This window comes from Struthio camelus, chromosome 5 (assembly GCF_040807025.1).
Source record: "Struthio camelus isolate bStrCam1 chromosome 5, bStrCam1.hap1, whole genome shotgun sequence".
In the NCBI taxonomy this organism is placed as follows: Eukaryota; Metazoa; Chordata; class Aves; order Struthioniformes; family Struthionidae; genus Struthio; species Struthio camelus.
The window spans coordinates 33,141,033-33,166,718 of NC_090946.1; the positions used below are offsets into that span (position 1 = coordinate 33,141,033).

The following is a 25,686-nucleotide window of genomic DNA, read 5'->3' on the forward strand; positions in this document are numbered from 1 at the left end:
CTCTGTTAGGCTCCATCATCTACTTACAGAGGCTTGAATGCACGTCATGAAAAGGCAAAAATATAACTCGGGTTCAGTGCCACCTACAGAGCCACATGGGTCCCACATTTATTAACTCCAGTTTGAGTTCTGTCCTTGCCCAACAAGACAAGCGACAACATATTTGTCAAGGAAACCACACAAACTGGTAAACAGGCACGGCTATCTGACGCTTGCCATCACCATGAAGGAGACTGAAGGCAACAAAATCCCTCCATACAATTCCCAAGCTAAAATGGCAGCTGACAGGAAATAAGAACAGCTACAAATTTGCACCAAAAAGGCAGAAGATTTCAAAAGTGAATGTTTTTGGCAAATCACACATTATCAATAATAGAGGGCTCTAGAAAGATGACAAAGACCGAGTGCTTGTTTTTAAAGACGCACTTGATCCTTCCCTTTGAGTTGCATACAAAAGTTCCTTTATGTAAAGCCAGCATGACACATACCAAACAACAGAGGTGAAAGGTTTGCTTAGAATGTGTAAACAGTAATTTCTATCAAACTAAAAATAATGCAAGACCATCTTTGGATATGATTTACTCGAAGATTTTTTTCTTTCTCTTTCTCTTTTTTTTTTAAGCAGTAGACGCCAAGAACTCTTGCAGTGTAGACAGAGAGTTTTACTCATGGACAAAGAGGGAGCCCTCGCGTGCCAGTTTCTGGCCTGTCTTGTGTTCAGGAACCAGGTGACTGTGATTAACATGGAGCATCTGGCAGGAGGAACAGGAATCTTCAAAAATGTGATGCTGCTGTATTGAAAATTAGTGAGTAGCAGCCATCTTTTCTGCTTAATGATAACTATGAGGAATATGAGGAACTAATGACTTCTCAGAGGACCTTTTAACTGAGCAAACCTGGGGCACCTAAGACGAAGGAAACAGTTCAAAATGCATTTTTGGAAGTATTTTTTGCATGAAGTTTTTTTGGTGGGGAGGGGTTGGTGGGGAAAACTATACTGCAATTCTTAAGGGAGCAGTCCAGTCTTGTTATACAGGTCATCAACTCCATTAAGGTAATGCAAAAAAAGCCTAGTCTTTTAAATTGGGAAAAAACATTTCCCTGTTTGTACCCAGACAATTCTTTCTCAAAGCCTTTGTGACACGTGATGCTACGCTAGATTTTCTTGGAGTAGCTGCTTTCTTACTAGGGGCCACATGGCAGGAAAAAAGCTGTGCATCCTTTCTACTAACAGCAGGAGGAGGGGATTTTCCCTGGCTGGAAAAAACCCTCTGCTTTCAATCCAGGTACAGGGATTTGCTCACTGAAATATAATGCTTTTCTACCAGAACTTTAGTCTAGTTATTTTGCTTACTTTTCTTGTTTTCACAGATGTCCTTTCTAAAACATTTGTTTTGCAAAATTTTAAGTTCTCAGAGACTTCAAGAGGAGTCAAACTCACCCCATCTCAAGTACATTTGAAAATCCCATCCCTCTGCATATAATTTTCATTAACAAAAGATACTTTGTGATTTTTCTCCCTACTGCAAGACACTTGTGTCAAAAAGTTTGGCTGTAAGAACTTCAAACATCGCTGCATAAAGATCCACAGACAGAATTTGACAGTAAACACAGCAAGAGCCTGTTACCCTTCTTGTCACATATTTATGCCTAAGTCCACAGAGGCAAGTTACTCTAAACTAAGTAACCAAAGAGTACTGCAAATTAACAAGGGCAATTCGTAAATCGTAAGTTATAAATCAGGCAACTTACTGTCCATACCCTGCTTTCTGTGGAGCAACAGCAAAATGACTCTGTTACGAAAAGAGAAAAAAGTACCTTTCTTTCTAGCTGTGTCATCTGGATCAAGATTCCTGGTTACTGTGACAACCTTAAGAACTAGGTGATTGCCCCCTTGTCGAATCATGTTCACCACCTGCCTGTGTCCAACTTTCACCACATTCTCATTATTAACCTGTAAAGAAAGAAAAGATGCTTTCAGCTCAAAATTCAGAAAAATTATAGTCTTTCACTTTTAAAAGCAGAAGTTGGAAAGAACAGGAAACTGCAGAATTTCTGTTTACTGTCTTTTAATAAAAATATATTTTTTAGAAACAGCAGAGAGCTGACATGATAACAGGAAAGAAAAGCTAGCTCTTCATGAAATACATATCTTATTTCCTTATAATTGCTAGTTTAAAAGAAACACTGAATGAGTTCAACCAAATCTTTCCCTTTACGTATTATTTATTTCCTACAATGAGTGCGCTACAATTCTGTAATTCACACAGTAAAAATACTTTCTTAAATTATAGTCATTATTCACCACTGCACTATCCACAAATGTTTATGTGTATTCTTTTCCTTAATATAATTGATGAGATATTTAGAAGTTTTTTGGTTTTTTTCAGATCACCCAGGAACTAGCATTGTCACTCTTGAAATGAACTCTGTGTTCAAGAGGCATTCTTTTATTTTAGGCACTCCTCCCCTCGCTTCCCCACATTTCCCTTCTGCGTTTTTCTGGACAGTGGTCGAGGAAAATCTTCACGGAAAAAGATGAGTTAACTACATGAAACCCTGATCAGCTATTACGGTCATGCCAATGTTTAGTACTGTAACGTTACACTTTAAAATGCATCTCTCTCTGCTGGTAATTCCCAGTGCTACATCATCTTCTCTGCTGTATGCCTCTTTCCGTAATATTATTTCATAGGCATAAAAGAAAGTGATATTAATAACATCTGTAACTAACAACGTGGATAGAAGTAATTTATTTATTCAAGATGTAAGGAGTTACTGATTGTTATTTGAAATCTAAACAATAGCTGTATATAAGACTGAAGTGCTGCATGCATTATTTGAATATAAAAGACATTAAGGAATTAGAATCAGTGAAGAAGAGATACTGCCAGATTACATGTTGGGAATTTGATCTTTATCCAAAATTCAAGTTCTGACTCAGTTACATTGCACTGAGATCATTCTGTGCCTTCCAAAATGAACAGTCATTTTCAAAGTAAGTGTTTTTACCCTCCTCTATTTATTCTGACAGGCACGGCATCTCACACTCTTAAAGAATTTACAGTTTAGAGCAAGATCTCTCATTAAATATTATTGCTATTTAGCAAAACAACAAGCACAAGGAGATTCATTCCAACTGGAAATCATTTTTTCATCCACTGTATCGAAGGAAAATCTTGACTTTTTTCAGGCTTTATGTGAGACAATATATATTATGATGAAATTACTTTTTGGAAAACAGTATTTTCAATACACCGCTGCAGTCAAATGTTTCAAAGCACCATCCATGTGCTATGTCTGAGATGCCTTTTAAGACGCTTTTTTAGTTTCACATAAAATGACGTAGGTGTAACACATTAACACATGCTGAACATCCAGACCTGTTGAGCAGGCAAATATGAAGTTCTCTCATTCTGGAGGTGGAGGATATAAAAAAAAGTAGGTTTTTATAGGACTCTTGCTGTTTCATTTTGTACCTTCTTAGCGTCGGGTATGTCATTCCAACACGTGATATTTATTTAGGTGGACCAATAGCACGTACACTTAATTGGTCTAAAACATTTTAGCAAAGAGAATTATCATTTTGCTTCCTAAATTTTTGCCAGTATTAAAACCTCAACAAGGTAACGCTTTTCCATAGGGAAAAAGTATCCAAATAAAAACTACCGATTGCATCTACTACATTTTTACTGGAGTTAAATCTTAAGGGTTGAAGTCAGTATGGATTAGAATATATCCCCTAATGTTTTCCAAAAAATAAATGGAGACCTCCAAATGAATCAACAGTTAATATTAATCAAACACATGTACACTTTACTAAAGTGATAAATGCATAAAATGATAAACAGCTTATGCAGCATACCATCTGTTCGCATCGTTATGTGCAATGATGATATTTAACATTTAGAGCAAGAGCAAATATATATGACACGTTTTTTTAAAATCATCTCAGAGACAGAACCTCTAACTGAGTGTTTATAGCAGTTTTGTTTAAAAGACACAGTTACAAGGCTGGTACCAAAAAGATTTCTATTACAAAAATAAAAATATTGATAGGAGACCTGAAGAGTATTTGACTTAAAGAGTTTACAGAAATATTTGTTAATAAAAGAATCATGAAATCAGCCAAGTGGCACCTCATCTTTATCAAACTCTTTAGCACCTCAGTGTGTAAAACTGCAGCATGATTATACAGAAATGATGATAACAGAAGCTTTTAAGGAGCTAGGATTTCAGTGACAGATTCTCTATTTCTCTTAGTCTTCTTCAATCTTTTACACTTCAGCAAAATGACTGCAGAAATGCGTGTTAAATAGTACCACATCAGAGTTCTGGAGCCTTGTCTGGTAGTTTTAGTCTGACGTTACTGTGCAACACTCTTTCGGGTATGAATAATATGATGATAATCAATAAAATACTTATGATATCTATTTTACCTGTGCCGAGCCCTTTAACAATACTGGTATCGAATGCGACCATGTTCTTTGAAATACTATACAAATATTCCTGCTTTTAGTTGCAAAGTGTTTAGAAAGATATTTCATAGAGTTAAACTAGCAAAGTCAGTCTGAAGGCACAAATTTCTCCCTCTCTTCCTCTACTTCAATAACAACTCCTTCCGCATGTTTTCTGTGATATTTCCCTGCAAAACCTTAGGTTCCTCCTTTCCTTCCACACTTCCCCAGAACTTTCCTTCACAGAGCTTTCAGCTTTCCCGTGTCTTTCATAAATAGGCAAGAATATAGAAATGGATTATAGAAACAGGCATGTGCTGTGGCTGGTTCCATGCTACATCAATGCCAACTAGTCATCCAGCAAGACAAATGTGAAGAAAACGGCTTCTTTCAAGCTTATGCTGAAGGCTTTCCCTTGGGACAGCCATTAATCTGAACAACTCTTCTCTACACACACTCAACTCGGACAATAGCTTCAGAACGTTGTAATCCTGAAACTCAGACTCTGGCACCTGTACGTTAAAACTGGCCAGTGGGCTCAGAAGCTACTGAGCAGTTTGAGAGAGAATACGATCTCCTAGACCCTATGTCCTTAAAAATAATCTAAAGCAGAGCTGTCTCAAGTGGAAGTTATTTTGGGGGTATGTATAAAATATTTATGCAGTGCTCAAAAGGAAGAACATACAACAATTTTGTGTATACTAGGATTTTTCACTTAAATGTCTCAGCATTTCTTTCCACCTTGTATACTCAACACACATAGGCTTTTTAGAGCTATACAATGTTACTAGACGGAAGAACCACGACACGACTTCAGAGCAAGCTGGGGATAGAGAGGAGAAAAATTTGTAGTGGATCATTTTTCCAGATAAAGAAATTTCCTAGTAGTAATACACTGCATTTCAATGTCTTGAAATAATATCAGCCACACAACTTACAACACTGTTTTTCGTGTACCTCACGTAACACGACCCTACGTGAACCGCTCAATGAAATGGATCCGATGTCACCATCTCAGAGTCAACAACAGCAGGTAAGAGATAGTGCTGCCTTGCCTCCACCCAAGTGACTGTGCCACTACCAGTTAGCTTACAGATAAATGCACTAACAGAAAATAAATGCAAACAAAGCAATGCTCATGCTGGTGGTCAGCATTTAGAAGAGAGATGGGCACCCTGGTCTACAGCTGCAATTGGCAGTACACAATCACAAGTGGTTCATCCAGGCACTTCTGGATACCTTGAAGGCACTGGATTTTCACACAGGACAGCGAGTAACACTTGCTGTCACCTCCGCAGAGTTAGGAGGTTCCATTCCTTTCTCCTAGCTGGGAACCTGGCCTCAGTAATTCACACAGCTGTCATTTCACAGCTCCTACAGCAACGCAACGTATTTGAGGAAGAAATGTTTGATTCTCCAGGCACAGGGCAGGCACTGTATCCCCTCACCGCCCCAGATCCCTGTGAGCGCAGCAGACGTCCTCTTCTCCCTCCAGTAACCTATCAGAGAATGCTGGAAACCATTCAGCGCTTTAAAGCTTGCATTCGACGTCTTTCACAGTCCGGGCTTGCGACTTCTTAAAACTACAAAACTGAGACTGTGATCAACGATAATGTTCCTCTTGCACTAAGAGCTTTGAGCACCAAGGATAAAGAGTTCTCTCTCCAACATGGGCATTTTCTCAATAGACAATTCAAAACTGTGGAGTGAACCAGGGTCAAAGACAACTGACCATCATAAATTTCATTATTTTCAATATTCAGGTCCGTCACACCAACTTTATCTTATTGAAGAATCACGCATAGCAATATCTAAAACCCACAAACCCCCAAGAATAGATACTTCAATAACAGGTAATGATATGAAAACAGAGTGGTTTCTAAGAAGAAAATATCAATCAAGTAATTAAGCTTTTTCTGTATGAAACATCTCTTACATGCAAGAGTCCTATAAACAAATGATGATACATGAACACCCATGACATCCGTAACTCCACAGATTTCTTCTGAACTTTACGAAGAAAAGGATGCTCCTGTTCAGGTAAATTTACAGTCTTGCTAACGTTGGAGACAAGCGCATAGGACTGAGAATGACAACAGCCTATGAAATGGAAGTAGCTTAGAAAAGGATGGGACACCCACAGAAGCAAAGACGGAAGGCAGAAGTAGTAGTTAAAGCGAGATGAACGATAAAAGCATAAAGGTGGAGAAGCAGTTATCTTTCCTCCTGGTCTCTCTTGACAACAAAGGCATCCTAGATAATCCCCAAAGCAACAACGAGCTTAAATATGATGTAGTAAGAGAGAGGACCACAGTTAGATCCATGTCAGCATAGCCAGAGAGATGCTAATAAGAGGCACAGATAATCATAAACTGGTTACTTCATTTATAATCATCATATTCACACAGCACTAAATAATCACTTATACTGCCTACAGGGCAGTATAGTACTTACTTTAGAGGCAAGATTAGAGAGAGAATTACCTTGAAGTTTGTTCAGGACTTTCCCGAAGATTAAACTTACACACACACAAACTAAAAATGTGTACTTCTACTTCTTTAAGAAAACAAAACAGTGTATTGTTCTTCAAAGAACATCACTCCACACATAAGCTACCACCGGATCCCCATTTTTTCATCGCACCCCAGCACCATACAACCTTTCATTGTAAACAAACTCTTCACAGTGTAAATATATGCATTTGGTTTACACGCATGGCATAATTAGCACAGGAAAGAACAAATACAGTTATTGTAAAATGTGGATTTTCTGGAAAACAATGCCTTAAAGGGTCCCCTACAGATGTGGGGGTAGATTTTCTGGATACCAGGCTGGGCCAGAAAAAAGGGCTTTGTTCTGGAATGTATAACCATGCAATGGGTTGCAAAATAAAATAAGATAACCTGCACATTGTAGGATAGCAGATGCATGAGCTGGAACATATTCACCATAGCAGCCTTCCCGTAGGAAGGTGCAAAAGAAAAAAATGCTACCAGAGAAAGAGACCTTTACAGATTTTGTTCTATTAATAAAAAAAAAAATCTTAATTTCTTCAATGTATCATGCAGCAGCCTAATCCCTTCCATTATCTACACATTCTCTCGGTGAAAACTGTAGAGTCAATCATTTTCAACAGTAATTAAAGAGACAAAACTCAGTCACTTTGCTCATGACAGTCATTGCATCGGTGCAGCGGTGAAGATATCCACCTTGCAGTTGTGAATACACATTTTCTCAGAATAAACTTCTCAGAAGCTCTTCCCATCCTTTAAACTAACCGAGAAACCCCCAAACCTGTTACACATACTTACAAACCCCTGCCTACATACTTTTAAAAAATTCACCATTTTTGTAAACACCTCACAAACGCTAACCCAATTACAATTTGTACTAGCAAATAGCACGCAAATAATTCTGTAGGCTCGGAAAACACCTTTGCATTTCAAACTACTACATTATTGTGCACATGACGTTGTTTGAGCACCTCACAAATCAGTATGAATTTACCATCTGTGAAGTATTCTTATTCTATAGCCTAAAAAGTGAGACACAGTGACCTACCTAAACAATCCTTGGGAAGATATCCACTCACTCATTACATTTCCAGTGCCAATCCACGATTCAGCTATAAGACTGTTTTACTTACCGAAAACCAGCAACTGGTCTTGTGGCCTATGGCTGGGCTGCTCTTAAGCACTTAATGGTGGGCTGAAACAATACTGAGCACAACCTCAGAACACGTCCAAAATTTGCGCTCTGCAAGCATATTTAGTGCCTGAAATTCTATTATTTGCTTCATGTTTGAAAACCCTGAAGTCATCCTGGAATGCTGAGGGCTTTTTCCCCAGGGAAGTTTTTCTTGTTTTCTGTCACCGGTGCTGTAACCAGTATCATCAACAGGCACGTTCACAGCACTAGGGCGAATAGCCTACACAGGAAAGTTTCTGCATGAAGCAAATTTTAACAAATTCTGTAGTCAGCATATTTTTCCCTGAGTATTACAGGAAAGCACTGAACAAGTACATTTCCTGATAAGAGCCTGGAGATGCAAATGACAAGCAAAGTCAAAAGGTCCAAATCCAGTGTTTAGGATTGATATGGTATTTTAAGTACCTGTAATATTCATTAAACCTCAGACAATTTCAAGATTCATTACTTCAACGAGTTGGCACACGAGTTTAATCTGTGCCTTAGATTAAAATAGAAAGTAATAATATCGTATATAAATCAGCATCACAATGGAAATTAATTCATGAATTTGTATCCGGAAACCCAATTATTCACATCACATTGTAGAAACTTAAACAAACAGAGCAGATGGCTTCAGTCCATTGGCTCAACCGTTAATTTATTTGAACAAGTCCTGAAATAGCCCTTGAACAGCCTCTAGAACATTCCGGAAAAGTACCTGATACCAGTAAATAAGTTTCTTGACGTGCTGATCTCCAACATAAACATCTTTGAATGTTATTAATACGTGAACATATCTCATTTAATCTAACTTAATGCAAAAGATGATTCTAAGTTTCCATGTACTCCGTCAACCTGTGAAGGCGCTATCAACAATTTTTTTGTAATAGAAATAAGTTTTACAGAGCCAACAAAACAAGCCCAAGGAAATGACAACTGAAATCTTGCTTTAAATAGATTTTTGAATCTAATCCACTTGCTCATAGGTTTGCCCGGATTGGTGGCTTTAATGCACGGGAGGCTGTAAAGAAGAGGGAGTCAGACTCTTCTTAGAGATTGGACAAGAGGCAACAGGCACAAACTGAAATGCAGGAAATTCCATCTGAATGTGAGAAAACACTTTTCACTGGGAGGGCGGTTGAGCACTGGAACAGGTTGCCCGGAGAGGTTGTACAGTCTCCATCCTTGGAGATATTCAGAACCTGACTGGACAAGGCCCTCAGCAACCTGCTCCAGCTGAGCCCGCTCAGGGCAGGGAGTCAGGCTAGATGATTTCCAGAGGTCCCTTCCAAACTCCGCTATTCTGTGATTCTATGGGGTTTTGTCCTAAAAAACCCTAAACAAACAAAAACACGTATCCTAGTGAAGTACCTACAGCCTTTCAGAAAAAGATGTGCATACAGGTTACAGGAAAAGCATCAAATTCATTAGGAGCATTACCACAATATACTTCTCTTTACAGAAGCTTAAATACTCTGGTAAACACACACAAGGTACAAGACATCTAAAGAAAAATAACCTATAGTGACATCGTGTCTTGGGCTTTCGTATTTCATCCTGTCATCGCAGCCTCAGGATGCAAACGGGAGAACCTTGTGCCTTTGCTCTTGCAGGTCTCGTGGCAGGGGAAGGTGTGCTGCCTGCTGCCTACTCTCAGCAAGGGTAGGACAGGCGCAGGGGCGGTCTCCCTGGTGAAACCCAGGATCTGCAGGGCTGCTCCAGCCAGGCACCAGACTTTTCCTGGAAGAGCAGGGGTAAAACTTGCTTTCTAAACAGCAGCGTGAATGTGGTCCCTGCCCAGAGAAAGGTGAGCTACTGTGATTCACTGAAGCTAGTGAGGAAGGCTTTAGCCGGCATGTCTTCATCCCAAAGTACAGTGCCAGGACTGCAAATCTTCAGCCGAGCTGAGGAACATCTATTTCTGTTAGAAGCATGGGAATGCAGAGAACGCTCAGATCGTAAACGCCAGACTCCTTTGTCGCCATGGCAACTGCATCACATAATTTGTTCCTTAACGTTCCTTAACGTTTAACCAAGCTACATCTTCTTGTAACTACTTCAGCTTCTTCTCCCCGTTATTCCTGTTAGGCTCAGAACCTCTTTCAAGGACCGTTTCTCTAATTTCCATCCCAGGTCTACCTGTGGCTAGTTTATACCCATTGCTTTTTCCTGTGCCAAACTGCCAATAGCCTAAATAACTCTGCTCTCCACCATCCGTGCGTTCTGTCCGTAGATGGCTGGCAGCAACGGCCTGTCTGAGCACCCCTTTTGCAAGGCTAAGCAAGTGTTTTTAATCATCTGTTATAACAACGAGCCTAAAACCTGGATGGTCCAAAAGCCAGCCAGCTATTTGTATGTGCCTAACTTCAGTCAAGGTAGTTTATAAGGACCAACTTTTGTTCGCTTGTATTTCACCTTACTTACACCGCACTCATGTCAGTGCCTGACCTCCCTGAAAAGGAAGGCACAAACATTTCCTTCTTATCACCTACTACATTACTCTCTTCGCCACCGTCATTGACCGTGAGCACAGACATTTTTTGAGTACGTCAGAGAGCTACTTCAACACTGGCAATGGGACTTCAAGTTCAGCAACAAAATAAAACTCACAACAGTGACAATAAATACTTAGCATTTGATTTAACCTTGCTTAAAAACTGTTAAAGCATCGGCCTTCTTCCTTAAGAGCTGTGAATTTTTCTCAAATGAGCACGTATGAACATATGCCAACAATACAGCATAAAAACATAACACAATTGAACATTTTAAAGGAGCTTTTCTTATTCCCCAGCTTACTTTAAATGAGAGCACTCATTAATAATCCATGCTTACTAGAAAAATTAATAGAATAACGTATCAAAATGACTTCTCAATAGGCTCTTATTTTGTCCCATTAAAAGCACTGCCCAGTGACACAAAACAATAGTATTGTTGCTGCGCAGAACTCACTGGCATAATATGTTTGGGGTCAGCGCTGAAAGGATATACTATAAGAAGAGCAAGAGAGTTGAAGGTTGCTGTTTATCTATTACCCATGCCATGGATTGACAGGTGGAACTGCACTGGAGAAAGAGCTCACACAAAACTAGCACTTAATCTAAAATTTTGCTTTTTGTGTACCTATACTCAAACTGAAAGCTGTTGACAGTAAGTAGCTACTGTTCTCACGAGGCTATGCTGTGCAGAACATCTAAGCATCACTCAATTACCTGGACCCATCCCTATTAAAAATAATCGTCTCCATTAATCAGTAACTGTTACTATTTTGAATCATTTGGCTTGAGTTACATTTCTTAGGAGAGGCTCAATTAACTTTATTGCAGTTGATTGAACTGCAAGGTACTGCAATCAATTAAATTACGCTTACGATGAATTTGTCCAATGGCTTTCAGGTGTGTGAGATGGCAGTTTCTGAAGTGATAACTTGTCTTGGAAGAAAAGCAAGTGACTTGTGCGCATCTGTTTTGCTCTCACACACACACCTGAAAAGTTTTTCATTTCTGAGAACTCTTCAGAATAGCATTACACTTAACAGGTATAAGGCAGCATGAGGTGACCTATACTTGGTATTTTAACGAACGTGACTTATATTTACTATTTAATGGCTTAGGAATGTCAAAGCCTGACAAAAAAAAGTTCAGTGGGTTTCTGAAGCAGGCCAGTACAAGAGTTAAGTTTAGTGACTGTCTTCCTAACCAACAGATGGATGGATTTGACTGAGAACGTCAGGCTGAAGGAGTCTTCCTGGCTTCTGGGTGCATGTGGATATTTCCTCAGTCACCTCACTGGAGCCGTGAAGCTGGCTGAAAAACTGACCACAATGTGGAGAAGTCAGAATCTGGCCTGATGGGAAAATCTAATACATGAATTGGGCCTAAGAAGAAATGGCATGTGCAGGCACCGCTGTGAGAAAGCCTATGTGCTACTGCTTTCCTTCAACAGCTGTCTCTCTGGTATGCCTTGAAAATGAAAGAATAAAGACAGAAACAGGTCCTTTTGTGGCGAGATGGGACTTTCTTATGTTACACAGGAGGTCAGAGTATGCATTTTAGGACAAAGGGCAATAACGTTCTGCCTTCTAAATTTCTGCATCCAAAGAACGGTTGCCAGACAGGAGGTTTATGCCTGGGAACACGCTTCAGCGGTCCACAGCTAGAAATGGAGCCTGGGCACAGGCCGAGATTCCACCCTTTTCTCTACTGAATCTTTCTTTTCTTCCTTGTCTTCTGCCCTGATACCTCTGGAGCACGCCAGAGCCAAACGTTGTGTGTGGCTGGCTCTCAGCATTCCTTAGGATGGCGATGGCCAGATTTGCTATTCCTTTGGTGTTTTCAGCGGACACTTAATACTTACATCTGAGTTCCATTAGTACCTGATAGCTTGTCTGCGTTCTGATGTTTGCTTTTGCGCAAAACAAATTACATGAAGATACAAAGCTAAATACTTTTTGCAAATTCTCATGCCTTTTAAAAACCTGCTCCAACTCAAAATTCAGTAAAACCAGGGTGCAGTTAGAAGCGCAACAGAGAGTATCTTAACATTCACTTTATAAGCACGCATCTTATATTTAACTTGTTCCTGGTTGCTCTATATCCTATAACTTACGTGAGGCAGCCAGCTGTGTACTGCTCTGAGTACCAACACGAGCAAACTGGAGGTCACCTATACGCTAATGAAACACCTCTAGCACGTCTGTCCTTCACAGAAGGAAGCAGGCACGGAAGTCTAAAACTGTTTAACCGCTGCAAGCAGGAGCTGCTTTCACCTCATTCCTCTGACGTATCCCCAGCCAGCCACCTCTTCTGAGGTTTGTTCTGAGGTCAAGAATTAACCCTTTTGCCAGGGGAGAGTAAACACAACCCCAGCTGCACTTTGAGGCTGCAGTTCGGTGGTGGGAAAGCAAGTTTAACCCCCCGCCCCGCCACGCTCCCCCGCTGACCTCCCGCCCCCACACCAGTCTGCCATGCCCTCAGCTGAGTCACTACGATGCTTTGTAGACCCTTCTGGGGTCCAAAAAAAGGACCAGGGGGTGGGGGGAGGAGGGGATAATTTTGATGTGGCGCGTTGTCGGGGCTAGCAGTCGGCGGCGCCGCGGCAGGAACGGTTGTCCAAGGGCAGCTTCTGCTGGGAGGTTGGTCCTGGACGCCAGCGTGCTGCGGAAACGCAGCTGGACCGGGCAATGGGGCAGCTGCGAGGGGGTGAGCTGAAAAGATCCGGTTCCACAGCAACCTTTATCCCTAATGTCACGTTTCACTAAAAGAAGAAAAAGGAAACCCTCCTCTAGCCCTCGGAGGCCGGAGTTTGGCGAGCAGTACTAGCAGAAGCCCACGCGGCGCCCCTCCGCGACACCTCTTTGCAGGGCCGCATGCAGAGCAGGAGTCACTTCCTTCCCGCGGCGCCCAGGCCTGCTCCCGGAGCTGGCGCGCGGAGCAGCTTCACCCGCGCCGCCGAGAGGGCGGCCGGGGCCAGGCGCGAGCGGCGGAGGAAGCGCAAGGCGGCATCGCCGCTCTCCTAAGTGCTTGCGAGATCACACCCTGAGAACGGCGTTCAGCTGCCACGCTCTGACCTGTGAAGCGATTAAATGCTTCAGACCCAATTAAACAATTCCCAGCCTAACACTAGATAAAAACCGGAGGCTATGTTCAAACCTAAAAATATACCCTTTTCAAAAAGGAGGAACGGACTGGAATTATGCAGGCACAGAGAAGACAATAGATCTTTATTTGAATTCTGAATGAACCACTTGGTAAGTATTTACAATAGCTAGAAGAGAGCAGGCTGAGCCCTTCTATTTTTAACACCGTGCTTACTTACATTAAAGGCCTTTATGCAGAGAATTCCAAGATACGTATCAAAATATAGGTCTCTCTATGAATATTAATAACACAGTCCAATACACTTTTTCATTAGGTAAGCACACATGTCAAGTAACACAATTCAAAACTGAACATTATACATGTAACAGAAAATGCCCAGTTCTGTATGCTCCGATGATTTTCAGTTAAGACCTTTACACAGATTACACCGATATATTGACAGAATGTGTTGTCATCAAGTACAGATAATCTGTGTTTCCTCCTCCCACATACAGTCACTTTCCAGAAAATGCATCTGCACCAACAACAATAAAAAAAAGTATTGCTCATGTATATTTCTTTATGTAGAAAAGCCAAATCTTGGAGCATATAGAGATTACCCTTTCTTAAAGTCATGTTAGTTTTAGTAACAGTCTCCCTTAAACTCAGAATCACTTGTATGTTTTTTCGGAGGCCGTTCACCACGTTGTTAAAACTCATAAAACAGTTAGTTTAGGCGGTATATGACGGCATTTGCCATAGAAGCCTAGAAGAAAATATAGTAAAACATTTATGTCTTAAAATGAAAGATGTAGACAATTATTTTGTTCTTCAGAGATGTGCGCTGCAAGGAAGTAAGAGATACATAATAAAAACTTTAAATAGGGACAAGAAATGTAAGCCAACCTATCTTATTCAGGTATGCAATACAGTGTCTTTATGAAGGAACACAAATAGGACTGCTTCCAGAAAAAGAAATCTGAAAAGGAACAGCTCCAGTTTGATTTTTTCAAACACGCAGACTCTGTACCTCCCAATAAAGTGCTTTTTCCTTGGAGTCTGTCTGCAGTGACTAATGTTGGGAAGGCATGTTTTTATATTTTAATACTTACTACTAATAACTATCTATACGGACAGGTCTTTTCATTTGTCACCCCTCAGACACACCAAGCTGATGTGCGAGCCTAAGGTTTGCACTGTCTGTCGTTCTAAGATCACTGGATCATTTGACTGCCGTTTGCACAGCAAAGCCACGCAGCTGACCTGTACTATAAAAAAGCGTCCTTTAAATCAACAAAGCTCTGATTTAATTAACCTTACCCAAATGCTCACTGACCTCAGCAGCACTACTGCCTGAAGCAACGGTAAGCAGCGTATGCCCGTGCACCATTTTGCCACAGCTATGCCCGAGAACAAGAATGAAGTCTGAAGGCTAGGCCCGGGAAATGCACATGCAGCAGCACATACTGAATTAGCAATCCCGCATAAAAAGTTTTCTGCATTACATTAGAAGGTAGAAATACCTATCAGTCAGCCAAGTCATTAATTCTGTGATGCTAGGAATGCCTCACCCTAATTAAAAAAACTACGGCTCGCAATCGTCAAACGGCAGTTTAACATTAATAGCCAAAAGAACGTGTGTGTTTGTGCACAACTTGTGAAACTCAAATTAAAGGACGAAAGAGCTCTCAGTCATAGAATCATGGCACGCCACGGTTTCAAACATGACAATGTTTAGCTTGAGTTACCACACAAAATAAATTAAAATTAAACTTAAACTACCAATAAGCAAAGAACAGATTGGAAGAACTAAGGCAAAAAAAATCCACTCCAGTTGTAGCAGTTTGTCTATAGAAAGAGATGCTCCTCCATCTCAGATCAATGTCTGCTGGAACTCTAATATATATCACGCTGTGTAAGACTCAACTACAAAAATGTGTTTGCATAACAGATACAGTTTGGTCTCACTAATTATTAACTACTTATATTCCATCCAGTCTTGATAATTTTGGTTCCTTGTTTAACAACACTATAATTCCATCATTTTGTTTCAAAGTTATTCTTCCCTTAACACCTCTAAATGCCTTTTCAATCAGATTGAGAGAATTCGGTCAACTCAGCAGTGGGTATGAGTATCTTACCTGCCTGAGACAGATATTCCAAGTGATGCACATTAACCAAGTTAATTTGCAGCAAGGTCTGAATGAAAGAAACTCCTGGGGGGGGGGGCGGGGGGGTCTGGAGAGACTGGGGAAAGAGCAGCCAAGATAATCTCTGCTCCGCTATTTGAGCAACAACATGATGGTTCTAGCAGTCTGTCTACTATTAAATATAAAATTAACATACCCTAAAAGCTTTTAATAATTAAAGGAATTTCAGTCGGTGTATATTTGTACAGAAGTCCAGGTTCAAAGCCTTATTAGAACATTTAAAAAAATTGATAAAATATATGTATCTTTGTTCTCTTTCATCAAGGCAACAGTTTATTGGACGTGAACAAATTTGGTGGATTACTTAATATAAATATGGGGGGTTGCATCAGAATTGCACTATAATCCCGATTCTGGTTGAGACTCACTTTGCGACCTTTCAAAGTCTGTGCTTTGGTTCACCAGCCCTGAAAAGGGAAAATAATCCACTAATCTACTGTAACATAACTAATCAACCAGCATGCACTAAGGCCTAACCAATGGAGTGAAAAGCTCTGATAGATTTGATTAGGAAGCATAACACAGTATAAAAAACAGCAAGGGACAAGTATCTCTGCTGTGGCCTAAGTGTCTCATTTGCCAATGAGAAGGTCAGAATTCATTGGATGCGGTCACAAGAACAACGACGAGAAATCCTACTCGATTGGTTCGAGAATATCAGAATATATAACCATACTTATAATGTAATATAGACGCTAGCCACAAAGATACTGTGTTAACCAACATCAACTCAACAGGAACTCAAAAGCAAAAAAAGACAAATCTTGCAGTTTTCTTCAAAGAGAAAAAACTTATTTATATAAACAACTTTGTTAGTTCATAATGAGTCTTTCTGTTACTACTTCAAAGAAGCAAACTTTATTTACGATCCACAGAGCGACATCTTATCATCTCAAGCAGCACTATAAAGGCAAAAAGCTTCTCTGTTATAAAGGAATGATTTATTCTGGTTAGTGAACAACCATCTTAGAAGCATGAACAGCATAATCCTCCGAGCATTTTGTCACACTAAATAAAAATCACACACAAACCTTTCATTAAGTTTGATTTTATTTGTAAATAGTTAGAAGTAAAAATCTATTTTTGTGTGATCTGATGACTCATGGAGCACGAGGAAATTTTCTGGCCTTTAAAGTAGCTCCACCTAGCCTACAGAGAACGCGAGTCCTGAGGCAACATCCTTGCAAGCAAAAACCAAAACCAGTTGAGCAATGCTTTTGCCTCATGCATTGCTCCGAGTCTGTGGGTGCCTGCCTTGGCAAAAAGATGATGCAGCTTGTCCTTTGCAAGCATTTGCTCCACAGCAACCCCTTCCAATTCTGCATTAAAACAAGCTTGAAACACTTCTTCCCTTTCAGCCTGGCCGAAAAGAACCAGAATCTGCAACAAGATTGCCTGCTTCACAAACACTAGTCCGCTGTGCAATGCACTGGATGAATCAGTGCTGTTACGCACTGACATTTTAGGAACACATTGAGTATTTATAAGATCATATAAAAACGGAGCAACTTATCAGAAGCGTATTATTGAAATAAACACACCACCGAACTGAACACAGACACTGTGAAAAGGGAGATGAAGCACAAGTGAAAATAAGCTTTTCTATTAGAAAACAGCAGTCTCATTTGTAGTAACAGCAACTTTGCAGACTTGTTATCCTGCCTCTCTTATTTTCTGCGCATTAAATCAAAGAAAAAAAAATTCACAGATCGCAAAACCCAAGCTTGCTGCTATATGAAATACTTGGAATTTGCATTAAGACTGACGTAGGCAAGGCACGATCAGAAAAGGAACTTAGGACTAATACATACGACAAAAAAGGAACAGGAAGGGATGATGGTGCCATACTTGGAAGGGCAGAACTGCTAGGTGCTTTGAGAAGTAGAGAAGAGAAGCTTGGGTTCAAACACCAAATATTATGCAAAATCCCTTATGATTTCAATTAAATCGTTTTGTAACTGAAGTGTTATAGACTGGAATTGAAATGTCAACCAACAAATTCTTATGCAAAGTTTTAAAACTTAAAGGCACTGTGGAAAGAGCCAATAAAAACCAGAAGTATTTTATTTCCCAGAAAGATGCAATTTTCAAAAGCTTTTAGGTGCCTAGGTGACTTGTACACTACTTCTGAAAGTGAGACAGGCACCTTCAGTGAGGCTTCAGAGCTCAAATTCCTTAAGCGCTTTGGAAGCTACATCCTCTTCGAAAGGAGATGTAACTGTAACCAAGGTGTTGGGACGACTAGTGTGAGCAGTCAATGCGCCAAAGCTTCATCCTAGATCACCATCATCAGTGAAGGGCCAGTCGAATGCTTGCACCCTGATGGCCTTCCCGAGTGCTGGAGACTCTGATACCCCGCTGAACAGCCGAGCGCGACCCCCAGCACCCCTCCGTGGCCTGCCCCTGCCAGGGTGCTCCCGGCCACATCCCTGGATGAGGATTTGGCAATCAGCAGGGACCGAGGACCACTTCCACGAGGCACTTGGGATGCAGCTACCTCACTTTGGAGGCTGATTCTGCCGGTACGACAGCGATCCGTTCCACATCAGCGGCCACCCATGTCAGAAAGCTTTTAATACCTTAAAATACTAGCGGGTAAGTGATTTTTATATGCCGCATATGTGTCTGGGAAAAAGCTAAAGAACCTTGTATTTTGACAGACAGGCATCAAGCGACCCCACTGGTAGTTACTGGTTTCCTTCCATAGCAAGTAATAACAATTTCTTTAATGGCATGGTTTTGGAGTGCGATACACACACAGAAGCAGAACAGTCTGTAAGAAACAGGTTCACTCACTTAGAAGTCAAATGCATAAAGTTTAGATAACTTTTAGGTCGTAAGTGATTCTCTTTGAATGCCACCTTATTTATCCCAGCCTCTGAGCTCTTTGCTTAACTGTCAGAATTACAGTAGCATCACGACAGATTTATCTCCAAATATCTTGACCTAAATCTGTTCTGTTCAGTTACTGACACTGATCTGACAATTTTATAGGGACAATTTTGGAATATCCTAATATGTCTTTTGTTGATTTCCAGTTTTTTTTAAACCACAAGGAAGACGAGCATGAAAGGCCTGATTTAGATCCTGAAATGTGATTATGGTGACACCAAAGCTTCAGTTTACGAAACCTGCTGTAAAAAGTAACTTTAATGTGCGTTACTCCCTCATACTAATGTGTACCCCAAACCCACCACTGGCAGCATTGACGGAATTGCCCAAATCTGAGACAAAATATCTGCTGCCATCAGGTTTCATTCTTCCATGTATGCCATTCTTTATTGTGTCTTCCTACAGAACACAAAAAAGTATTGATCCATAAGTGAGGCTCCTGTGAGCTTCTGAAATTAAAAATATTTTTAGACATTCTAAATATATGTTCACATTCCTGCCTGAAATAGTTAAGCCATCAATTTTTGTTAATACAGTTCCTTTTGCCTACATATATAATATATGCCTACCAGTAAGAGTATGTTTCTTTCAGAGGAAGCACAATTTTGCCCAGAGAAATGGAGACAAGCGTAGGCGTGCATTTGACAATGTAGGCATCCGCTAGAAGTAACTCAACTAACAGGCACTGGTACAGTAAAAATGGTGTGGCGTTCAGAGGACGCAACATAAAAATAAACAAACATATACATACATAAAATCAGACAAAATATGCTATCGATTAGTCCTTAATGTTTTCTAGGTGACAAAGAGCAGCTGTATTTTGATATAGCCTTTACTCTCTCCATCAAATGGCTAATCTTGGTACAATAAACAAGGGCTACATAAAAATAACACAAAAGGACAATGGCCTGGGAAAACAATTCAGTTTTCTCAACAACATATTGACTCCAATTTTAGCACAGTCTCAACAGAAAGGTTTAAAGTAACTGTGGTCGTATTTCCTCGGCAGTTCTTTCTCAGTGCTGTTGCTCAAAAAGAAACAGTTGGAAATTTTACCCTGCTGCAGAGACTAAGTCTCGTTATTTAATTTAGAAACTGATTTTATCTAACGCTGGAAAAACAAGTGCATGTCACTGCTTTTGCATGTCAAGGTCGGGATGCAAACTGAGAGTCTCCTGAATTCCTGCGCTATTCCCTATGAGCGCACGCGCCTCCTCTCTTTGAGGACCCCTGCAACCCCATTTTAATGGGCTAATGCTCCCGCGTATATTTTCCATGCACCGGTCTCTCCTTACTGAATGTCCCCATTCCTCTCCCTTCTCTGATGTTAAGGCGCAGCGTGCCCTTCATCTTTTCCCTCATTGCAATTTATTTTCAGGACACGTCTAGGACACAGAGAACGATTCCCAAGGTGTCTAACACAATGCCGTGTTAGAAGCACCTGGGCAATCTGGCAGGCCTAAAGGATGCAGCGTGACACCATGCAGAGACACGAGCTTGAATCCTGGAAGAAACGCTGTTATAGCAGCAGGGTGCTGCCCTCGGGCTAATTAGCACCGCATCGACACATTTTTGTCCCTTCTGGTTTCAGAGCTATTGCAGGCCATGCACAGTGTTCATCTGCACACAGACTGTTAACGTTAAGTGCACTACGGTACGACGGTCAGGGATGATACATGGAGGTTGCTACCGAAGGTGCTAACCGTAATTTTCCAAATTTAATCAAAATCAATGATTCTGTGCACTAACGACTATGGGATTCTCAGAACATAAGGGATTAATTCGATAAGGCATTCAGAAGCTATCCCTCAGCAGCTGAAAGATACAGGTACATACGATTGCCCGGCTGTGAAGACTTCTCCTCACCTCGTCTCACTTCCTCAGAATTTGGGTTTTGCAGAGAGATAAAAGAGGGCTAAGGCTGTCTTTCTGTGGCCAGATTTTTCCTTAACTTCAGAGAAAAATATTTATACTACTAACACTCTCAAGAGTCTCCGTACTGCTCAGAAAACGTAGAGAGTTATCAAAATCAATTCTCATTCTTTCCCAGTGTGCTTACATTTTGGGAAGTGAAGTCAAAGATATCATCAGACATGCAGGTCATAGTCAGTAATGGGGTAAAATCACTTTTGCCCCCTGCAATTTGCATTTTAGAGTTAGAAGAAACTTAAACTATGATTCTAAATCTGAAAGGAGACATCCTAGACGAGGCTTTAATTTAGCCGACACATGCACATTAAGCTGTTTTCTGGTATATGAGTAGTGAATATTCTTTCTGCTACAATAAACTGTAATATAGATGGGCCACTATAATGTCATTTTACATATTTGGTTTCTACTTTGTCTTCAGCTTAGTAATATTTCTCTTGTCTCAGTTCCTTCAGACTGTTACAATGTCTTAGACATACCTCCTTCCTAGAAAGCGATCATTTTCTGTGCAAAAGACTCAAAATCTGCATTTGTTTCACTTGCTTTTTACATTGCTCACTATTTGAAGTGCTCACCTTCTTTTTTATTTATTTATTTATTTTTTTGTTAAGTAGTACCTTAGTCCTGCTTCACTTTGTCAGGGCAGTTATTTGGGAAGCCACGGTACGATTTAAATATAACAAAGGATGACTATGTCAAATCTATGGCACATATATTCTGCTTCCTATACCAGAATTAGAAAATCGTTTTTAGGAAATCACACTTGGAATATGGAGTAATTCTTTACTGGAACAAAAAAGGAAAAAAAAAAAAATGCTCAAAACCCAGGGATTTCCAGTCACTCTTAACAATGACTTTGAGGTCAAGAGGTCACTGCAAGGAGAAAGACAGTGCTGTGATGTCTTAAAGAGCTGAGCTGTTGTATGCATTACGAAAGACTAAGAATAAATATTTTTCTGGATAACTTTATTTTCAAAGAGAAGAAAAGAGAGACAGTAAGAGCATCACGCAGAAATTAAGGATATGGGAGAAAAGAACAAAAAGCTCTCTTGAAAGCTGCCCTGCGCCTGTGGAATAAGCAGACAATCAAGCCAGCTGTGTGGCTGCAGGAACCCCAAAAGCAGGCATTCGACCACCCTGGCTATACATCAAAGACCGAGAAAACGCGATGCAACCACCCCGAAACATCAGATTCTCAATTTACCTTCTAGCATGCTTCCAGCATTGCTCCAAACCTAATAACTACAATAGGCTCTTCTCATACTCCCAGACCACATACCTTAAGATATAGAAAAACATCTGTCCCTGCTGCAAATAAACTAAAACAAATACGTTCAATCTGAGAAAAAAACCAAGCCAGAATTAGAACGGTATCAATTCTTAGTTGCATAAAGATTAGGCTGCTAATATCTCCTAATTAACAAGGATCTTCTTGCTAGCCTTTTAGTGATCGAAATTTCTCTCTTTCAGAAGCTGAAGGAAGCCGAAGAGTAGAATAACTTTTTCTGATTGTTTGTAACTTAAGTATTTCCAATGTGAGAGTGCAATGATGTTATTAGTTACAAATCAATCAATTACACTTTTACTCTTTTTTGGGGATGTGGCTCCTTGCTATGCCTGGGAAATATATTCCTGTTCAACAACAAAACTGAGTGAATTCTCTTCATTCTTTGTGAATTCTGAAATGTAAGAGTATTTCATTAAAGCTTTATTCTGGTGCCATTGGAGTCTACTACCATTGAGGATGGCTCAGTTCTCTGCACTGCAATGAGAGACTTTACAAATTCCAGATCCTTCTTACCGAGCAGGAATATTGTATTAAAGTATTGTAAATACTAAATCTTTTCCACTATCGTTACCCCATTCACTTCAGTAAAATCAACTACTTAATCAGGGGAACAGGAGTGAGGTAAAATAAAAATGAGGATCAAAGTTTGTCCTCTAATCTTGGACACAGTTTCTCCTAACACTCAGGATTTATGCTACTAGCTAACAAAGGAGCAAAACTGATGAGTATGTATGACAGAGACTGTTGTCTTGAGCCAGAAAGATATATTACTAAAGAGGGTGAAATGGAAAATTTTTTAAAGTCAAAAATAGAAAGGAAGGATGGATCTCTTAAGCTGTGATAAAAATGAAGGGTAGCTTCCTCCATCTGGAAAAGAGGAAGCAGTCTTTCATTTTTCAAACCAGTACTGAGAAAGTCATATATTTCACTTTTTTGCTTGATGATTTGCCTTCTAAATAGGAAACACAGATGCTTTTTTTTTTTTTTTTTAATTCTTGAATTTTGCATTCATTGCAGCTCCAGCTGAAACATTTGCAAAGTTCTACTACAGCTTTCCATTAGGAAAAGTTACAATCACAGTTATCAGCTGCGACTTAAGGGTTTCTCAGTTACCTTCTTTGCTCCTTTCTCTTTACTTTTTGATTGTTAACTGCTCCAGCAAAAACATTTTAGCTTAAAGACATTGTGCCCAAAGTGCTACTTTCACTTTTTTCCTCTTAACGCTTTTTAAAATGAGTACCACCTGTTTAAAAAGCAACATGGGCAACCTCTCACTTTGAGCACTAGGCAGCTTGTTACAGAAGCCCCTCTGAGCTACCTTCCCATCCTGCAGTGCCACCGCTGGCCCGCAGGTACATCAAGAACACACCCTCACTACACTGCATGCAACTGGATTTATTCAATTGTTGTCCCAGCCCAGTGTTATCACATAATTCGTCAGGGAGAGAGGAAGAATTTTGTTTGACATAATGGAAGCCCATCTGGAAGCTCATAGGAGATCTAATGTGCCCAAAAGCTATGTTTTAATACCGTATGATGACAGCTGGTAAAAAGTAACAAACAACCAAAAAAACTCACTGAACATTATATAGTTTCAGAACTGTTTTCACTGCAGATACTGTATTAGCTAAAAGCTTTCTAGATACTACATATTTACAGAAACCATAAACTGCAGTTACTCATTTTCTTTTCCATTGTCATACGGCAAGAATCAGATTAGAAAGACAGAATTAATCTCAAAAAAAGCAGGCACTTTGAAGTTTTGCCAGTATTATGGTTAGTGGCCAAAGTCAGTGAACTGCACTTTGTCTTATCTTTTATGTAAGAATAAGGATGAGTCATGCAAGGCTAAAATAAACACTGCTTTAGAGGCAGTCTTGCTAATAATAGCTGTTACATCTTCACAGTCTTCCCCACCGGAAAGTAGTCTACTGCTGATATAGTAGTATGGACTATACAGCACACTCAAAACTGCATTTTACCTCAGTTGATTCTACCTTGCAGATTTGTTGCCATGTTGATATGGACACTGGTAATTCACACTAGGCAGTGGGGCATGGCAATTTTAGAAATGTGCTAGCACAGAAGCGTTCATACCATCCATTCATCCTTCATGACAGCTAGTGATACGGAAAGGAAGCTAGATTTCTGACCGCAGTATCAACCTAAAAAACAGGACTAGTGCCTATTCCCAAAACATAAATCATGCTTGTGAGCTGTTGCGTATGAAGAGAAGACATTTTCAGTACATACATTCCATGACACACACAGGAATTATATTTTAATGCTTTAAGAAAATTCTTGAACCTTTATGTGGTCTTCATGTTTCATTTGCTAAGAATGAATATAACCAGCTCCAGTGTTCGTTATACACCAAATTCAAATATTAGATATATGTTAAGGGCAGAATACTAAATAGCTAACATTATCTAAGGATAAAATTCTCACATCACAGCAGAGCTCAATAACTAAAGTGAAAACTACTGGACCATGAAAAATTATTAGTGCTTATCCCAACAGACAAACTCTTCCAGCTTGGACGTGCATTAGACAACTGTATTTGGATTTCAGTATATTGGCTTTATGCTTCTCCAGATTTAAACAGATACTTTTCAGATGCTGTCAAGCTCTCCATCCTCTCCATATACAAAAATACACTTCCTTCTTCTTGAGAGGGAACATAACAGCTAACAACTGACCCCTGATATATCAGGGCTTATCCTTAAGACAGCGTGGTCCATTATCCATCTGAGCAAGTATCATATTTTCTGGGTACTCTCAGCCTTCTGGATAGGCAAAGGCTTATCTTAGTTAGAGCTTACCACTGCGTCAGGCTTGTTTTATTAAAATATAGCCAGAATGCTAATATCAGAATCCCAATAGCTTTAAAAATATATTTTATAATTGTTTAAAGAGGAAAAACATTTTGTAGAAAAACAAGAAAATGCCCTGCAGGTTCAACACTCCACTCGTCTTTCATGGCAGCAACTCTGTTTGAGGCTTGCAAGGTCACTGAACTCTGTCCTCCAAAACAGACAACCATAACCAGCAAAGAGAAGCACTGTCAATGCCTTTCTCTAAGATTTAAATGCTCCAGTGAGGTATTAATGCCCTCTATAAAAAAAATCTTTTAATTACTATCTTTTCCAACTTGGAAAAATACAGTATCGACAGATTCATCCCTGGGTCTCAGGGCCCTATGCCATTTGCGTGGTATCAGAGACGCCAAAACAATTTAATCTTCCCACACCTTGTTTCTTGGGCACTTCCAAATTATTTCTGGCAGAGAGAGCTATCGGGACTACAGAAATGACTTGTCCTGGCAGCAAGGCCAGCTTGTTCCTAGACTTTTTTTTTTTTTTTTAATACACGTATAAAAACTTGGAATACTTTCCCACCCACAGTCATTGTGTTACACAAGCAACAAACACAATTCATCTAGGAAACGTTGTTCACAGCAGTGTGCTTTGCCTACGAGTCCAGGATGTCAGGGCACACAGTGAAGGAAGAGGCACAGGACATCCCTCTTACTACTGGAAGAACTGTGTGCTCCACCTAGTTGCAAAGCTTGATTTCTTTCTTTGCATCACTGATTTATATCTTTTCATCTTTCTTTCTTTTGTTTTATAGAAACTTTTAACACT

General features: G+C 40.0%; 1 protein-coding gene across 2 annotated transcripts in view; it reads right to left on the reverse strand.

Annotated features, from left to right (window-relative positions):
• SHANK2 (SH3 and multiple ankyrin repeat domains 2) overlaps positions 1-25,686 on the reverse strand; it is a 339,001-nt gene that overhangs the window by 45,296 nt on the left and 268,019 nt on the right. For both annotated transcript variants that reach the window (XM_068945429.1, XM_068945428.1), the window contains exon 18: positions 1,819-1,954. In XM_068945429.1, coding sequence (XP_068801530.1) covers positions 1,819-1,954 — 136 coding nt within the window. The remainder of the gene's footprint in view (positions 1-1,818; positions 1,955-25,686) is intronic.